This window comes from Neophocaena asiaeorientalis, unplaced genomic scaffold (genome assembly GCF_003031525.2).
Source record: "Neophocaena asiaeorientalis asiaeorientalis breed wild unplaced genomic scaffold, Neophocaena_asiaeorientalis_V1.1 scaffold489, whole genome shotgun sequence".
NCBI classification, from domain to species: Eukaryota; Metazoa; Chordata; class Mammalia; order Artiodactyla; family Phocoenidae; genus Neophocaena; species Neophocaena asiaeorientalis.
Window position 1 is genome coordinate 16,965 of NW_020174791.1, and position 18,777 is coordinate 35,741.

General features: G+C 42.8%; 1 protein-coding gene across 1 annotated transcript in view; it reads left to right on the forward strand.

The window, feature by feature from the left end:
• The first annotated feature begins 887 nt into the window (after nucleotides 1-887).
• NPHP4 (nephrocystin 4) overlaps nucleotides 888-18,777 on the forward strand; it is a 71,679-nt gene continuing 53,789 nt past the window's right edge. The window contains exons 1-3 of the mRNA XM_024760185.1: nucleotides 888-914; nucleotides 1,142-1,324; nucleotides 9,420-9,558. Of these exons, the coding sequence (XP_024615953.1) occupies nucleotides 888-914; nucleotides 1,142-1,324; nucleotides 9,420-9,558 (349 nt within the window). The remainder of the gene's footprint in view (nucleotides 915-1,141; nucleotides 1,325-9,419; nucleotides 9,559-18,777) is intronic.

An 18,777-nucleotide genomic window follows, 5' to 3' on the forward strand; every position in this document is an offset into this window, starting at 1 on the left:
CATCTGGCCAACGATAGAGACAGTGAAAGAAGGAACAGCATGTAACATTCAGCCTGACTGATTTCCTAATTACACGTAAGTTACATAGATAGAACATACCATTAGGAGCTGAAACTTTGGGGGAGAAACTGTGTGCTAATAACCCTAAATTGAATATCCACGTGTATTCTTTTTTTTTTTAATTAATTTTTATTGGCGTATAGCTGCTTTACAATGTTGTGTTAGTTTCTGCTGTACAGCAAAGTGAATCAGCTCTAGGTATACATATCTCCCCTCCTTTTTGGATTTCCTTCCCATTTAGGTCACCACAGATCATTGAGTAGAGTTCCCTGTGCTACACATTAGGTTCTCATTAGTTATCTATTTTATTTTTTTATTATTACTTTTTTCATTTTATTTATTTATTTATTTTTGGCCCCGCATTGGGTCTTCATTGCTGCGCGCGGGCTTTCTCTAGTTGCGGCGAGCGGGGGCTACTCTTCATTGCGGAGCACGGGCTCTAGGCTCGTGGGCTCAGTAGTTGTGGCTCACGGGCTCTAGAGTGCAGGCTCAGTAGTTGTGGCACAAGGGCTTAGTTGCTCCGCGGCATGTGAGATCTTCCCGGACCAGGGCTCGAACCCGTGTCCCCTGCTTTGGCAGGTGGATTCTTAACCACTGCACCACCAGGGAAGTCCCTTAGTTATCTATTTTATACATAGTAGTGTGTATATGTCAATCCCAGTCTCCCAATATCCACGTGTTTTCTTCATCATTTTACAAAGTGTCTCATCACTAACACAGAGTGCCATTCCTGGTGTTTTATTCATGGATTTGGGTAGATGTTGGTAAGGCACAGAGTGTCTGAAAACCTGCAGGAAGATCCTACAGGAAGAGGAGGAGTCATAAAGATGGTGTTGGTCTTCAAGCGGGTCCTGGTTAGTTGGCGGGGGGGTCCCAGAACCGGAGGCTGGCTTCCCTGCTCTCTTTGAGCCACTGATGTGATGTCGTGTCCTCTTCCTGTGGCGGTTCTTTCTTTTGTGATGACCCCCTGCCTTGCTACACTGCTCTCTAGTGAAATTTTACTGGGAAAGCACTGTTGATTTCCCCTACCCAAGTGGGCTTGGTAATGACTCATGACCAATGTGCTTTGTTTCCATTCCAGGCAGCTTCGGTCACCTCCTTGTCGAACCTGGCGTGTATGCACATGGTGCGCTGGGCTGTCTGGACCCCCGTGCTGGAAGCCAGCTCCGGGCGGGTGACGTTACCTCTACAGGGTGGGATCCAGCCCAACCCCTCGCACTGTCTGGTCTATAAGGTACCCCCAGCCAGCATGAGCTCCGAAGAGGTAAATTGTTAGAGGCTCCGTAAGTATGATTATTTTCTACGAGCTTCTAGCAAGTTCCTGCATTTTCAAAATCAGAAGCTGACAAATACGTTTGCTGATGTTTCATGAGCTCTGTTTTTTCATGTCAAGGCTGTGCCCTTAAAAAATAAGTGTGGTTTCTGAGTCGTAGTCGGCTGTGGACTCACCGAGGCCGGTTTTATCTGGGGTCTTGTAATGTTCCCGGTCATGTATCGGTCTCTCAAGGTGACCTGCAGGGCCTGTGACCCTTATTTGTATACATGGTGCCATGAGATCCACTTCTGTGCTTTTTAAAAAGCCCTCTTTTTATTTTTAAATTTATTTTTTTATTGAAGTATAGTTGAATTACAGTGTTGTGTTGATTACTGCTGTACAGCAAAGTGGCCCAGTTAACATATATATACGTACATTTTTTCATATTCTTTTCCATTATGGTTTATCACAGGGTATTGAATATAGTTCCCTGTGCCGTACAGTAGGACCTTGTTGTTTATCCATTCTAAATACACCAGTTTGCATCTGCTAATCCCAAACTCGCCCCCCCAACCCCCTCCCCCTTGGCAACCACCAGTCCATTTTCTATGTCCCTGATTCTGTTTCTGTTTCATAGATAGGTCCATTTGCGTCATATTTAGGATTCCACGTATAAGTGATATCGTACGGTATTTGTCTTTCTCTTTCTGACTTACTTTGCTTAGTATGATAATCTCTCTAGGTCCATCCGTGTTGCTGTAAAAGGCATTATTTTGTTCTTTTCTATGGCTGAGTAGTATTCCATTGTATGTATGTACCACATCTTCTTTATCCATTCGTCTGTCCACGGACAGTTTGCTTCCCTGTCTTGGCTATTGTGAATAGTGCTGCTGTGAACATTGGGATGCATGTATCTTTTTGAATTAGAGTTTTCTCCAGATATATGCCCAGGAGTGGGATTGCTGGATCATGTGGTAATTTTATTTTTAGTTTTCTGAGGAACCTCTCTACTGTTTTCCACAGTGGCTGCACCAACTTACATTCCCACCAACAGTGTAGGAGGGTTCCCTTAATAAAAAGGCCCTCTTGAAACGTTTGGTGCACTGGGGGCTGTGTCTCGTGTGCACAAGGCTGGGATGGGAGCCGGGCGGTGGGCACTGTCCTGGCTGGTCTTTGTGGCTTGTCGCTCACACCCACTGGACCTCAACTCTCTCCAGCTGTGTCTGGAGGGGTGGGACCACAGCAGGACTTAAAAAAAAAATCCATTTTGAAATGAAGCTTTCTCTGATCCCCAGCATAGAAAGCAAATAAAAGTGGGGCAGGGCCAGCGGAAGCGTGTGTGTGTGGGTCTTATCCCCTGGCCTCCACTGGCCTGTTGGCGGCCCTGCGGGGTGGGGAGCAGAGACCTGGGGGCCACAGACACCGTGTGACACCACTGCTCTGGCTGATGTCCCAAGTCCTTCCTGACACTACTAATGGGTTGTGACAGCGTTTTTGCCTGGGTGTGTTGTTTGATTCTTCTGCTGACATTCCTGAAATATACCCGTCCAGTCTCAGCAGCACAAACAGGAGGCTTTTAGGCCTCAATTGTCTAATTTTTCTTAGGTAAAGGACCAGACCTGTTATATCAGTGTGTCATCCGTGTGCTGAGTCTAGTGACAAACGTTATCTTCCGTGTTATTATTTATGGTTTCGATTATGCTTTGGGAACCTGAATAAGGGAGCAGCTGATGGTGCAGCTTTTCTTATTATGTCCCTGATTATGGGGTCCCATTTTGCTGCACTCCCACATGGTCTGGTTTGAGCCCTTATTATAAAATTGCCGTTAGAAATCCTGAAGCCACTGCCGTTCTCTCATTCTCATTCTCTCTCTCTCTCTGTGCATGTATGTATGTGAATAAATCCTTATTCTGTTTAATTTTAGCCTTCTCATGCCACTACATTTCCTTCGCTTTTTAAGTGTGTAAACTATATTGGAGCATAAGTGTTGTGAAGGTTTGACTGTCTTAAGGACACAAATATATTAAATACCATCATTTTTCATGAGGAATATCACTTCTAATCAGGGTTTCTCAACCTCAGTACTATTAGCGTTTGGGGCCAGGCAATTCTTTGCTGTGGGTCTGTCCCGGGCACTGGAAGGTGTCAAGCAGCATCCCTGGCCTCTTCCCACTAGATGCCAGTAGCATCCCCCCAGTTATGACAGCCTAAATGTCTGCAGACATAGCTGAATGTGTTCTTCTGGGGGCAAAATCGCCCCCAGTTGAGGACCACTACTCTAAACAGATATAATTAGCTAAAATAATAAACTACCGCTGGTCACAGACTTGATCCACTCTCCTGCTCTCTAAAAGTGCTGCTCTGCTTCTTCCTGTATTTCTCATCTCATGTAGCAGTGCCAGCATCTACGCAGTCAGAGGGGTGGAAACCTAGGTAAGCCTGGTCTCTGCCTGTGCACCCGTCAGATCTTTATCTTATTTGTTCATTCAGTGACTTTTTATTGAACACCTGTATCTGCTCCGGGAAAAATATCTCTAATCCCATGGAACTTACAGTTGAGTAGGAGTGGCAGATGTTAAAGAAAAAAAATACATGCTATACACATCCTATAATTTTTTACTAAGTAAATTTTGCGGTTTATGTTACTATGATTATTTACTGTGAAGTAAGTAGTGTATTATGATTATATTTTCCTTCTTAAACAACTCCTGTATTCTTTCCTTGAGCAAATAATTGTCTTAAAAAAAATTAATATCTCCAGAGGCAGCCGCTTTCAACTCTTAGCTGTGACATATGGTATTTACTTTGTTTTCTAAATATTATGTGTCTACTGTTATTCCTTAGTATATCAATTTTAGAAATTGTATATTGTCTTACAGTAATGATAGATGGGATCTTTAGCTCTTTTATACACTCCTGCCCTTAAAAAACAACCCCACTCTGTACCCCACTGCTTGGCCTTGCATTCAGGTACTGTTGCCAGAGGTGTGCAGCACAGTGGGGTCTGGCCAGAGGATTGGAAGGGGAGCCCCAGGAAACTGGAAAGAACTAGGGGGATCTGGAGAGGGAGGAGCTTGGAAAGTACCCCATAAAGTTGTTTAAGAAATGCTGAGCTAACTCCCAGCTTCACGTGCCTGAATCTGACCCCAAACAGCATATCGCAGGCTTTGAGAACTGGACTGTGGGTGGGGTTGCCCACTGGGTGGACCACATGCAGGAGAGGCCTGAGTATCACTGCACAGGCTTTGTAAATGGAGCTGGTGTTGAAACCACCACCCGCGAGAGGCTGGTTGGAAACTGGGGCTTGAACCCAACTGGGTGGATTCCTGACTAAACAAAAATACCAGCGTTCTCCATAGGATTTAAACGAGACTCAGGATCTTATGATGTGGCATTCAGAATGTCCATGATACAATCTAATCTTAATTGACAAAGAACCAGGAAAATCTCCACTCGTAAGGGAGAGACACTCAACAGACAGCAATACTGAGGTGACGCAAATGTTGGAATTATCAGACAGAGCCTTTAAAGCAGGCATTATCAAAATGCTCCAGTAAATCGGAGCGAACACTTTTGAAACAAAGGGAAAGATAGAAAGTCTCAGCAAAGAGATGGAAGATAAAGAAGAAGCAAATGGAAATTTTAGAACTGAAAAATAAAATTGCCAAAGTAAAGTATTCGCTAGGTGGACTCAATAGCAGGATGGAGATGACAGAAGAAAGTCAGTGAACTTGAAGGGAAATCAATAGAAGTTATCCAGTCTGAACCACAGAGAGAAAAGTGATTGGAAGACAGTGGACAAAGCCTCAGGGACGTGTGGGGCAGGACCACAAAGGCTAACACCTGTGTCGTCAGGGTCCCAGTAGAAGAGAAAGGGTTCTGTGCAGAAAAAACATTTGAAGACACAGTGGCTGAAAACTCCTCTAATTTGGCAAAAGACTTAAACCTACGGATTGAAGAGGTTCAGTGAACCCAGAGATAAGTGCAAAGAAATCCACAACCAGACATATCATAATCAAACTGCTAAAAAATAAAGACAAAGTCTTGAAAACAGCCATAGAAAAATGATGCATTGCTTACACAGAGACAATAATTTGAATATCTGTGGGTTCCTTAGCAGAACTCATGGGGGCCAGAAAGAAATGGAGCAACATTTTAAAAGCAGTAGCAGAAAGACCCCAGAACTCAGAATTCTATTCCAGCAAAAGTCCTGCAGGAACGAAGGTGAAATGAAGACATTCTCAGATGAACTAAAACTAAGAGAATTCATTGGCAGGAGACATGCTCTAAGAGAATTGCTAAAAGAATTTCTTAAGACAGAAGAGAAATGATACCAGATGAAAACTTGGTACATCAGGAATGAAGGAAGAGCATCAAAAATGATAACTATAATATAGTATTCTCCTCCTTTTGAGTTCTTTAAAATATGTTTGATGGTTGAAGCGAAAAGTATAGCAGTGTCTGATAGGATTCTTAAGGTATAATAGGTAAGACAGCTATAATACAAAGGGGGCAGGTAAAGAGACCTGTAGGGTGATAAGCTTTCTACATTCCACTTGCGGTAATAAAATATAGATTTTGAGTAGATTGTGAAAAGTTAAATATTTACATTGTAAACCCTAGAGCAGTCGCTAAAAATAGGATACAAAGAGACAGTGAGAAACCCAATAGATAGATAAAATGGAATAATTCAAAATAAGGCAAGAAAGGGGAAACAGGAATGAAAAACAGAGGGAACAAATCATAGTAAAATGATAGTTCTGAATCCAGACACACCAATAATCACATGACATATAAATAGTCTGAACACGCCAACTTCAAGACAGAAGTGGTCAGGTGGCATAAAAACTCAAGGTCCAACTGTATGCTGTTTACCAGGAGCTCAGTTCAAATACAACGATGTAGTAGGTCAAAAGTAAGAGGATGGCAAAGCATTCTGTGCAAACGCTATTCAAAAGATAACTGGAGTAGCTCTATTAATACCAGACAAAGTAGACTTTGGAGCAAAAGAAATTGCTAGAAATTAAGAGGGATGTTACATATGATAAAAGAGTCAATTCACCAAGAAGACATACAATACTAAAAGTGTATGCATCTAACATAGAGCTTCAAAATGCAAAAAATTTATAGTGCAGAAAGAAGAAATAGACAAATTAACAGTTGTAGTTGGATATTTCAACACTCCTCTTGGAGTAAACTATAAACATGTAGATAGAAAATCACCAACATAGAGAACTGAACAATATCATTAAGCATCTGGATCTAAATGACCTTTATGGAACGCTCCACCCAACAACAGCAGGATACACATTCTTTTCAAGTGCACATGGAACATTCACCAAGATAGACCATATCCTGGATCATAAGACAAGCTTTAATTTTAAAAGAACTGAAATGACACAAGGTATATTCTGTGATCATAATGGAATTAAACTAGAAACCAATAACAAAGGTAACATAAAAAATTAGAAACACTAGGAAATTCATACACTTCTAAATAATCCATGAGTCAGAGAGGAAGCCTCAAGAAAATATAGAAGATATTTTGAACTGAACAAAAATGAAAATACAACATATCAGATTTCGTAGGGTGCAGCTAAAGTGTGCTTACATGGAAATTTATAGCGTTAAGTGCTTATATAACAACAGAGAAAAGTCTCAAATCAATAATCTTCCACTTTTAGAAACTAGAAAAAGAAGAAGAAAATAAACCTAAAGCAAGGCAGAAGAAAGTCAATAATAAAGATAAGAGCAGAAACTAATAAAACTGAAAACAAAAACAGTAGAGGAAAAAAACTAGAGAAAGCCAGTGAAATAAAAAACGGATTCTTTAAAAAGCTCAATAAAATTGACAAACCTTTAACAAGACTGAAAGAGTAAAGAAAAGAGAGGACACAAATTACTAATAATAGGAATGAAAGAAGGGATACCACTACAGACCACACACGTATAAAAAGGATATTAGGGGAATACTATGAACAACTCTATGCCCATAAGCTTGAAAATTTAGATGAGATGGATCAGTTTGCCTTAAACAACAAACTATCAAAACTTACCCAAGGTGAACTAGATAATCTGAGTAGTCCTATAACTTTATAGAAAATGAGCTCATGGTTAAAAAACTTTTGAAAAAGAACTATCCAGGCCTATTCACTGTAAATTGTCCTAAACATTTTTTCCTTTAAGGAAAAATAACACTGATTTTATACATTCTCTTCCAGAAAGTAGGATAGATAGGAGCAATTCCTAGTTCGTGTAACAAGGCCTGCATTACTCTGATGTCAAAACCAGAAAAAGGCAGTACAAGAAAAGAAAACTATGGATACATAAGCCTCATGAACTTAGCCGCAAAATACTCAACAAAATATTAGCAAGTTGGATCCAACAATATGGAAAAAGAATAATACACCATGACCAAGTTGGGGGTTATCTCAGGAATGCAAGGCTATTTTCTATTTGAAAGTCAAAAATATGTAATTCATCATAGTCACAGCCTAAAGAAGGAAAAACGTATGATCATAACAATTGATGCAGAAGAAGCATTTGACAAAATTCAACGTCCATTTATGACAAAAACTGAGCAAACAGGAATAAAGAGGAACTTCCTCAGCTTGATAAGAATATCTACAAAAATCCTTTAGTTAGCATCACACGTAATGGTGAAAGATTGAATTCTTTTCCCCGTAGATCAGGAGCAAGTGAAGGATGCCCATACATAGTATTCAACATCTTATTCAACATTGTACTGGAAGTTCTAGCCAGTGCAATAAAGCAAGAAAACAAAATTTAAAAACCATACAGATTGGAAAGGAAGGAACAAATCTTATTTGCAGACAACATGATTTTCTGTGTGGAAAATCTCAAGGGATTTACCAAAAGCTCCTAGAATAAACAAGTTTAGGGAGAATGCAGGATACAGCAGGAGGTCAAGATAGAAAAATCAATCACATGTCTTTACATTAACAACAGTTGGAAAGCAAAATCTAAAAAACAGCATTATTTACAAAGGCTGAGGCAAAGAAGACCTAAATAAGTGGAGAGACATCTTTATGGATTGGAAGACTGTTTCAACATAGTAAAGATATAAATTCTCCCCCAATTGACCTATGGGTCTAATGCAATTTCAATCAAAATCCTTACATGATTTTTTTGTATATATATATATATACAATATATATATATATTCTAAAGTTTATACAGAAAAGCAAAGGAATTAGAGTCAAAACAATTTTGGAAAGAACGATAAAGTTGGAGGATTCATACTACACAATTTCAAGACTTTCATTAAAGCTACAGTAATCATGATAAAGTACTGTTGGTAAAGGCATTCACACATAGATGAATGGAATGAAATAGAGTCCAGAAGCAAGTCACAGTTTAGCAGTTTCTTGTAAAATTAAATATACACATACCACATGACCCAGCAAGCCTACTCGTAGAGAAGTGAACCTTATGGGAATGAAAACTTATGTCACACAGAAATATGTATACCAGTGTTCCTAGCAGCTCTATTTATAACCACTCAAGCTAGAAACAGCCCGAATGTTCCTAAATGGGTGAATGGATAAGTACACTGGGGTGCATCGTACAATAGAAAACTCCTCGGCAACAAAAAGGAACAGGCTGTAGGTACACACTATGGCTCGGGAGAGTCTCATCAGTATCGCAGGGAGTGAAAGAAGCCAGTCTCAAAGGTTGTATAGCATGTGATCCTATTTATATGACAGAAGAGAGGGGTAGATTGTGGGGTTGGGTGTTGGCGGGACGGTGTACAAGGAGGCAGTGAGGGAATGTTTTGGGTGGTGGGGCTGTTCTGTACCCTGGCTGTGGTGGTGGTTACATGTGTTAAAACTCAAAGGACTATACACCAAAAGGGAAACAGTCAACATAACATAGGTTAATTAAAAAACGCATTTGAAACTGGAGCAGCAATGTTGTGATTTCTGCTTGGGTGAGGGTGTTCTTGTGATGGTGGTCTCCTGGGATTCTGATTCTCATTGATCATCTCAGGGCCGGGCGAATTGTTCCTGGTTAAGTTGTTCTAACCGAAGGGTGCTGATGAAGGGAGCGTGGCCATCACTGCTCTTGTTGTGGTCGATTGTAGGTGAAGCAGGTGGAGTCGGGGACAGTCCAGTTCCAGTACTCACTGAGCCCTGAAGGACACCCGGACACGCCCATGGAGCACGCCATTCGCCCCAAGGCAGAGCAGCGGCCTTCCAGGAAGCCACCCACCTCCCCTTCAAGTAAGTGTGTGTAGAGAGCTGAGTCTTCTAGCTCATGGCACAGCTCCATCTGTGCCCAGTACAGCAACATTTATCAGATACTTACTGCAGATGGCTTTAATTTGAATCAGTTGGTTGAGTTTTTGCTGAATACAGAGGTGTAGAACCGGGCAGTGACGAAGTGTGGCCCAGCACTTTGTGCTTCAGCCACGAGTCAGCTCTGTTACTTGCAGCTCCCTGAACGAGGGCCTGGGAAGGTCTGTTGGTGACCCTTAAAGGGACACATCATGTGGGTGCCCTGCAGATACAGGGCTCAAGAATCAGAGGCTGGCTGAAAGCCAAGGACTGCCAGCTTTATTTTGCACTGTTAATGTAGCCATGAGTTTGCTGTCTTTAAAAAGTGCTTTCTACTCCCTTGGAGCACAGTCTGAGAGTGGGGAGGCCATGACCTCAGGGCGTGGCTTTAAGAAAGGGATAGAGGGCTGTCAGCAGGGTGATGCCCTTCCTGTGGGTGGTGGCGTCCCCACGTGTGACCACGGCTGTCAGCTTTGCGTTGGCTACACCACACCTTCTGCTGAGGCCGGTACCTTGTGTTCAGGGCCTCTTAGTTTATTCCCAAGGACAGGCAGCTGTGTCCTGGTGGGGAATCCCACCTGTGGTGGGAAGAGGAGGAGTTTAGGAGGAGAATTGAAAGAGCATTGAGCCCTTGGCCCTCGGCTTCTAGGGATCTCGCTGGCTGGAAGAATGTTCTAGATCATGGGCGGTTAGGCTCTTAGAAAGTCAGAAAGGTAGGGAATGAACAAAAATGTAAGCTGTAGAGGGGAGCTTAGTGTCCATCCATCCTCCAACCAGATGGATTTACTCTGATGGACACTGCTGGGTGTCCATGGAGGGCTGGGCAGTGTCTCTTGGGCAGCAGGTCCTGGGTGCTGGTGCAAAGGCACCAGTGAATCTGTCATTTGGGAGTGGTTTTTTATGAGTTGAGATTCTAGTTTTTGGAAACTGGTCTTGTTGAATTTACTGGTTTATTGATTTTTTTCAGTTTTTATTTTATTTTTTTTTTGTGATACGCAGGCCTCTCACTGTTGTGGCCTCTCCCGTTGCGGAGCACAGGCTCCAGACGCTCAGGCTCAGTGGCCATGGCTCACGGGCCCAGCCGCTCCGTGGCATGTGGGATCTTCCCGGACTGGGGCACGAACCCGTGTCCCCTGCATCGGCAGGCGGACTCTCAACCACTGCACCACCAGGGAGGCCCCCACTGGTTTATTTTTAAAATATTTATTTGGTTGCACTGGGTCTTAGGTGCGGCAGGCGGGCTCCTTAGTTGTGGCATGAGAACTCTTAGTTGCGGCATGCACGTGGGATCTAGTTCCCTGGCCAGGGATCGATCCCAGGCCCTGTGCATTGCGAGCACGGAGTCTTAACCACTGGGTCACCAGGGAAGCCCCAGTCTTGCTGAATTTAATCTTACAGTTGGTGGAAGCAGCACACTTGTCTCTCCGGCCTAGAGCTTGATGTACTGGCCTCCATCTTTGTGACCTTCCAGGATTTTCCGAGATATTTAAACATGTTCAGGCACCAAAACTTAATAGTTGAGTACTTTGGGACCAAGCACGTTATTAAGTATTTTCCCTCTTCCCCGAAAGGCTGTATGTTTGATGGTTTTAATTGTTTTGTTCTTTCCAGTGTTGAATATTATGCTTACCAGACTGTTCTCAGGATTGCCGTTTACCACCCGTGTGTACATTAATGATCTCATCTTATATAAGTGGTGCTGGAATGTACAGCACCACTTATACTTGAGGAATTGCCAGAATATCTGCTAGAATCCCTTGCAGTGGTGGGTGGTAGGCATGTGTTTTCCATCAGAGTCAGTTTAGAATAAATTTCCAATTTTATTTGATAAAGTTGAATGCATGGAAAGCATAGACTATATAGTTAAAAATATTAAACAGAGTCAACTTATTTCTAACCTGTTCCCTTCTTTAAATCTATTATCTTCCCTTCTTTGACATATGTTCATAGTTACATTCTAAAAATAAAACAAGTACCAACCTCTAAGAAATGTAAGTATGAAAGAAAGATAGTATCCTAGATTATAAAAATATGTATATTTTGTGATTAGATATAAATATCATTACTCTGGTTTTTGATTAAGTGACTCTAAAGGACAGTAGTGAAATGTAGTAAACCCAGTTTAAAGTACTAAATACAGTCTACCCTTGTCCTTAGAAATGTCTGAATAGATCATTTTCTTAGAGAAGAAACCCATACAGCTATCGTTAAGGGAAGAATATAATTACCTTTTCTGGAAAGGAAATTTCCGGTGTTGAATTTTGATGTAGTTATGGCACTGGAAACAGCATCTAGTCTAATCTAATGGTCATCCAGGACGGGATGACCCTGTTGGCTTCTCCGGCCCGACCTACTGTCAGTGTGGCTGTGGACTTTGGGGTTTGCTCTCCCAGCTGCCCCGTCTGTTCTCATGAGGGCCTTAGAGGAGATTTAAAGCCTAGTCTGCCACTGCCTCTGTTTCCCAGAATTGTCCTTTAACTGATTTTTTGCTTGGGGTTCACGGAACTTCTTGGATCTCTGGGTTTTTTAAATCACAGTTGGAACAATTTTGATCATTCCTGCTTCTGTCCTCCTCTCTCTTCTCCCTTGGGGCCCCCAGTTACGCGTGTATCAGGCAGCGAGCCTCACTTCTATTTGTGGTCTGTTCTCTCTGTGTGCCGTCCTAGATCGTTCCTATTGCTGCACCTTCAGGTTCACTCATCTTTTCTTCTGCAGTGTCTGATCTGCCATGAATCCCATCCAGTGTAGTTTTCATCACAGGTCCTGTAGTTTTCATCTCCAGAAGTTCTCTCAGGGTCTTTTTCTGTCCTCCATGTTCAGTGTTTCCTGTGGCTTCTCGAACGTGGGAAATACCTGTACAACCACTGACAAGCTTATGCTTTAGTCTTTCTCTCCAGAGAAGGCAGAGGTAGGTAGACCTCTTAGACCTGACCAGCAGTTAATGTTCCAGTATTTTTCCCTATTTGAAATGACCCAGATAGTGACCCAGATAGTGAGTGAATTCGCATTTTAGCTTGGTTTAGTTTCAAGTTACCGAAATCTGGAGATAATGTTACAAAGTTTGTCCCTCCTTTGATATCTTTGTTTGCCAGTTCTAATATCTTGGTCTGGATTCGTTTTGATTGATTGATTTTTGTCCTAATTTGGGTTGTATTTTCCTGCTTCTTTATATTCATAATTTTTTTTACCGGATTCCAGGTATTGTGAGTTTTCTCCTTTTGGGGACTGAATATTTTTGTAGTTGATAAATACTCTTGAGCTTTGGAAACGGTTTGGTCATTTTGGGTCTTGCCCTTAAGATTTGTTAGATGGGACCAGATCAGCATTTAGTTTAGGGCTAATTATTCCTCACTAGGTGACAAGACCCCTTTTGTTACTCTGCCTGATGTCCCTGAATTATGAGGTTTACCAGTCTGTGAGGACAGCTTCTTTCTGGCCTCGGGTGAACCCTGTGTACTGGTCCTTCTAATTTTTCGGGTGGTTCTTTGCCCATCCTTGGGTAGTTTCCTCGTCAGTGATCTACTAAATCCTGGAGGGACCCTCTAAGTGGCTGGAGCTCCTTCTCTGTGCACCCCTCCTGTCTGTGTTCAGCCCTGCAAACTCCAGCTTCCTTGGTCTCCTTGGGCTCTCAGCTTGGTCTTCAGATCAGGGCCCCGCTGTGCACTGTCTGGGTTCCCCTCCCTGCACTGCAGTCTGAAGAATCACTCAACACTGTGATGTGAGGACAATTGGAAGGTTTACTTCTTTTGTTTCCAGTTCCTCAGGATCCTTTCCTGCCTGAATTCCAGTGTCTTAAAGACTTGTTTTATATATTCTGTTAAAAATTTTTGTTTCAGATGGGAGGGAAAATCCGGTCAGAAGTAGAAGGCTTTGCCTGCTGTTAGTGGTTTCTAGGCTACTGAAGTCATCCGCCCCAGGGCTGATCGCCCAGCGGTTTTGAACGTTTTCCTGGCTGCTCTGTGCTGCGTGTGGTTCACTAAACGTGTCGGCGTTTCATGACTTTCAGCCTTGGCTCGTGCCCTGAGCCTAGAAGGCGTCTCCGTCGTGTACTGTGTTTATTTTCTTTTAAGATATATTCTCTTTGTTAAATTAAAAAATTACAGGGCTTCCCTGGTGGCGCAGTGGTTGAGAGTCTGCCTGCCGATGCAGGGGACACGGGTTCGTGCCCCGGAGCGGCTGGGCCCGTGAGCCATGGCCGCTGAGCCTGCGCGTCCGGAGCCTGTGCTCCGCAATGGGAGAGGCCGCAACAGTGAGAGGCCCGCGTACCGCAAAAAAAAAAAAAAAAAAAAAAAATTACATATTCAAGAATAGCCAAGGCAGTTTTGAAGAAGAGAGGCTTCCCCTTTCTTGACTTGCAAGCTTAACGGCAAAATTATAGTAACTAGCACAGCGTGATGTTGGTACAGACATAGATCAACAGATAACAAGACAAAATAAAAAGCGTGATGTATGACAAATTACAGATAAGGAGCATATTACTTTCCTACTGTTGTTATAACGAATTATCATAAGCTTAGTTGCTTAAAATAGCGTGAAGTTAGTATCGTCCGGTTCTGGAGATCAGCAGTCCAAAGGTCTCACAGACTGAAGTCGAGGTCTCTGGGCTGCGCCCCTGCAGAGGCTGTGGGAGAGGATCTGCCTCGTTGCCTTTGCTGGCTCCCAGGGCCCAGCGGCACCTTTGGCCCCATCCTCCATCTTCAGAGGCAGATTCAGAATAGCATTTCCACGTCTCTCTTTGACCCTGATTAATCACTCCTGCCTCTCTTTCACTCATAAGGACTGTTGTGGTTACACTGGGTCCCCTCCACCATCCAGGACAATCTCCGTGTCTCCAGGCCAGCTAATTAGCAGCCTCGATTCCATCTGCCACCTCGGTTCCCTTGGTGGCGTTAGCACAGCGTATTCACAGGTCGCTGGGATTAGGATGTGGGCGCTTGGTGGGGCGGTGGGCAGCATTACTCTGTCTGCCACAAGAGTAAGGGCGGACCAGTCAGTTAACAGCGCTGGACTGGCTGTCCAGGTGGAAAATGGAAAATCAGATCCCAATTTCATGTTGTGTACACAAATTCTGGATGGATTACAAAACAGAACTGTAGAAATTTTAGAATCAGAAGATCAGGAAGAAGAAAGATGATAGAAAGAGCTGTTCCGAGTCAATGAGGAATGGTCCATAACAGGACAGAAAAATGGGCAAAGGGATGTGAGGAGAGAATTCACAGAGGAGAAACCAGAACAACCAATCGACGTACACAAAAGTGCTCAGTTTCACTAGCAATCAGAGAAATGCAAATTAAAATGAGAAATCACTTCATGACCCTCGTGTTGGAAAAACCTGGCCGGCTAATAGCATGTAGGTGGAGGAGGAGTTGGGAAGCGAGGAATTCCCACCACACAGGGAGGAATGCAGGATGTACGACCACTTTGAAGAGCAATTTTGTAGTATTTAGTTAATACCCTACAGCTGGGAAATGCCATTTCTAGACGCCCACTGCAGAGAGGAACTAGTTCATGTGACACGGGGCCTGTGTTTAGTGGCTGAAGCGTGGGAACGACCTGCCTGTGCCCCAGTCGGGGGATGGCTGAATGAGCTGATTTATCAGGACCATGGGTGCTGTGTAGCAGTGAAAATGCCAAGATAGGGCTCTGCACATCATTATGGCTGAACCTTCACAACGGTGTGCTGAGTGAAGAAGGCAGGTTCTGAAAGGAAACGGACAGCACGGCAGCATGTAAGTGGCTTTGAAATCAGTTGCGTTTTGTTTGTGAATCCAGACTTGCCAACTGGGTGGTCTTAGACCAGTTGCTTAATGTGTCCGTCCCTCAGTTTCCTCAGCTGTAAAATGGATGGATTAAAGGCCTACATATGAAAAACAAAACTTGAGGAGTCTTAGAAAAAAATTTGGAGAATATTTTTATGCCCTTGAGGTTAGGAAGGCTTCCTTAAACAAGATAAAGCACAAACCAAAAAGAGAAGAGTGAGAAACGTGATAATGTTAACACGTAAAGCTTTTCTATGAGAGAAGACTCCATAAACAAAGTTAAAAGACAAACCTCAGGACTGGGCTTCCCTGGTGGCACAGTGGTTAAGAATCCGCCTGCCAATGCAGGGGACACGGGTCCGAGCCCTGGTCCGGGAAGATCCCACATGCCGCGGAGCAACTAAGCCCGTGCGCTGCAACTACTGAGCCTGCGCTCTAGAGCCCGAGAGCCACAACTACTGAGCCCGTGTGCCACAGCTACTGAAGCCCGCGTGACTAGAGCCCGTGCTCCACAACAAGAGAAGCCACCGCAATGAGAAGCCCGTGCACCACAACGAAGAGTAGCCCCCGCTCGCTGCAACTAGAGAAAAGCCCGCGCACAGCAACGAAGACCCAACGCAGCCATAAATAAATAAATAAAAATTTATGTATATAAAAAAGACAAACCTCAGACTAAAAGATACTTGCAATACATAAAACCGTTAAAAAGTAATGGAAAGAATGAGGAGATTAGAAGGAAGAAAGATAATAGAAAGAGCTCCTCCCAATCAGTAAGAAGGAGATAAACAACCGACAAGAAAAATGGGCAAAGACCCTCAGAGGTCGTGGAGAGGGTTAGATGAAAAAAGTTTGTCAGGGTGCGCAGGCTGCCCAGCTCAGGGCAAAGGCTTCACAGTTGCTGTCAGCTGCATTGATCTTGTCATCCTGCTGGCTGGCAGCATCCGTGGGCAGTGGCCACATGTTCATACCCCCTTTCAACCATTGGCCCAACTAAATACAGATCCCATATCTCACTGGAAACAGGGCGACCACCAGGTCAGGAGCAAATGCAATATTTGCACAGAGCTACTGTTGACCCCAAAGTCCTTGATGGGTACAAACCAGTGCCCATGTTGCCATCTAGGGAATGGGTTCCCACTGGGCCGGAAAGCTTAGTGTTGGCCCTGCTTCTACCGTTTTATATTAGCATTCTGGGAGAAAGTAAGGGAGTGTTTATTCGGATAGGTTTGCTCAGCGTGCCCTCCCCTTACCCATTCAGCAAACCCTATTGACAGTCTGTGAAGTGCCAGGTATGTTTTAAAAGGAGACAGTAAGTGAATAAATCACCAAATATTTAGGTAGCAGAAAGAATACTGTCCCACTCTGGTGTGGGGTGTTGACAGCAGGGAAGCTGTGCCTATGTGAAAAGGGAGTATATGGGAATTCTCTGTCCTTTCTGCTCAAAGTTGCTGTGAATATAAAACTGCTCTAAAGTCCATTAAAGAATAAGACAGAGAATAATATGTGGGGAACTTAGTTATGCCTGTCTTGATTTGATTAACCTGTGTTCAGGATTTATGTTTCTGTTTCCATATTTGAGGTTCATCTGTGGCAGAGGTCAGCAGACTTTAAGGCCAGATAGGAAATATTTTAGGCTTTGTGGGCCAGATGACCTCTGCCACGGCTACTCATCTCTGCTGGTGTTCAGTGAAAGCCATCGAGGATGTGTAAGTGAACAAGTACGGATGTGTTCCAATAAAGATTTATTTATAAGCGCAGATCGTGCGCCAAACTTGACCAGTGGGCCATACTTTGCAGATCCTTTTTTTTTTTTCTTTTTCTTTTTTTTAATGTGTAATAGTCTTTATTGAAACATAGCCAAACAGTAGCCAGAGTAATCTCTATTTTTTAATTTTTATTTTATTAAGTCTTTTGAAAATGTAATATATTTAAATGTTCAAAAAATGTTAAAGTGGGAAGTAGTAAATAGATGACCCAATTTTCTAATGGGTTGCTGGTCTTTACCAATTGATAGAAGCTCTTGTTATGTTAAATGAGCCCTTTGTGATGAGGTTGCAAATTAATTTTCTCAATTTGTCTTTTTTCTTTTGACTTTTCTTGTAGTGGTTTTGCCAGGAGTTTACAAAAATTTTCATAGTCATCATCTTTTTTTTTTTTCTTGTAAATTTATTTATTTATTTTCGGCTGCGTTGGGTCTTCGTTGCTGCGTGCGGGCTTGCTGTAGTTGTGGTGGCTTCTCTTGTTGTGGAGCATGGGCCCTAGGCACGTGGGCTTCAGCAGTTGTGGCATGAGGGCTCAGTTGTTGTGGCTCACGGGCTCTAGAGTGCAGGCTTAGTAGTTGTGGCCCACGGGCTTAGTTGCTCCGTGGCATGTGGGATCTTCCTGGACCAGGGATTGAACCTGTGTACCCTGCATTGGCAGGCGGATTCTTAACCACTGCGCCACCAGGGAAGCCCCTCATAGTCATCTTTTTTCAATCTTTTCTTTTAAAGCATTAAGAGATCACATTTTAGTTAGAAAGGTCTTCCACATTCCACGGTTACAAATAATTCTCTCAAGTTTTTTTCCTAGTAATTTTAGGGCTTCCTTCTTATATATACATTTAAATCATTGATCCATTTGGAATTTATTCTTGTATAAAATATTAGTTTACATCCAATTTATATTTTTCTAGATGGCTATCCAGTTATCCCAATACTATTTAATTCTTAATGTTTTCCCCACTGATTTAAGACACCACTCATATTATTTATTAAATTATTACTTGCATTTGTTTATATTAGTGGGTTCTATTTTTAAAAAAAATTTATTAGAGTATAGTTGATTTACAATATTGTGTTAGTTTTGGGTGTACAGCAAAGTGAATCAGTTATACATATACGTATATCCACTCTTTTTTTCAGATTCTTTTCCTATATAGGCCATTACAGAGCACTGAGTAGAGTTCCCTGTGCTCTACAGCAGGTTCTTATTAGTTATCTATTTTATATATAGATCCTTTCTTTTTTGTTGTTTTTATCAGGTTTTGGTATTATGAGCATTTTAGGTGTGTAAAATGAGTGTTTACTTGGGGCTCTCTAGAGAAGCAGATATACATACAGTATGGGAAGAGATATATGATGAGAAATTGGATCACACAATTACGGAGGCTGAGAAGTCCCGTGATCTACTGTCTGCAAACTGGAACCCAGGAAAGCAGGTGGTGTAATTCAGGCTGAGTCCAAAAGTCTGAGAACCAGGGCAGCCGGTGGCGTGGATTTCATCTGGGTCTGAAGGCCTGACAACAGGGGGCCGAGGGCAGGAGACTGATGACCCAGCTCTGCGGTCAGGCAGGAGGGGTCTAGTTCTTCCTTCCTCCACCTTTTTGTTTTATACAGACCCTCAATGGATTCAATGAGGCCTCCAT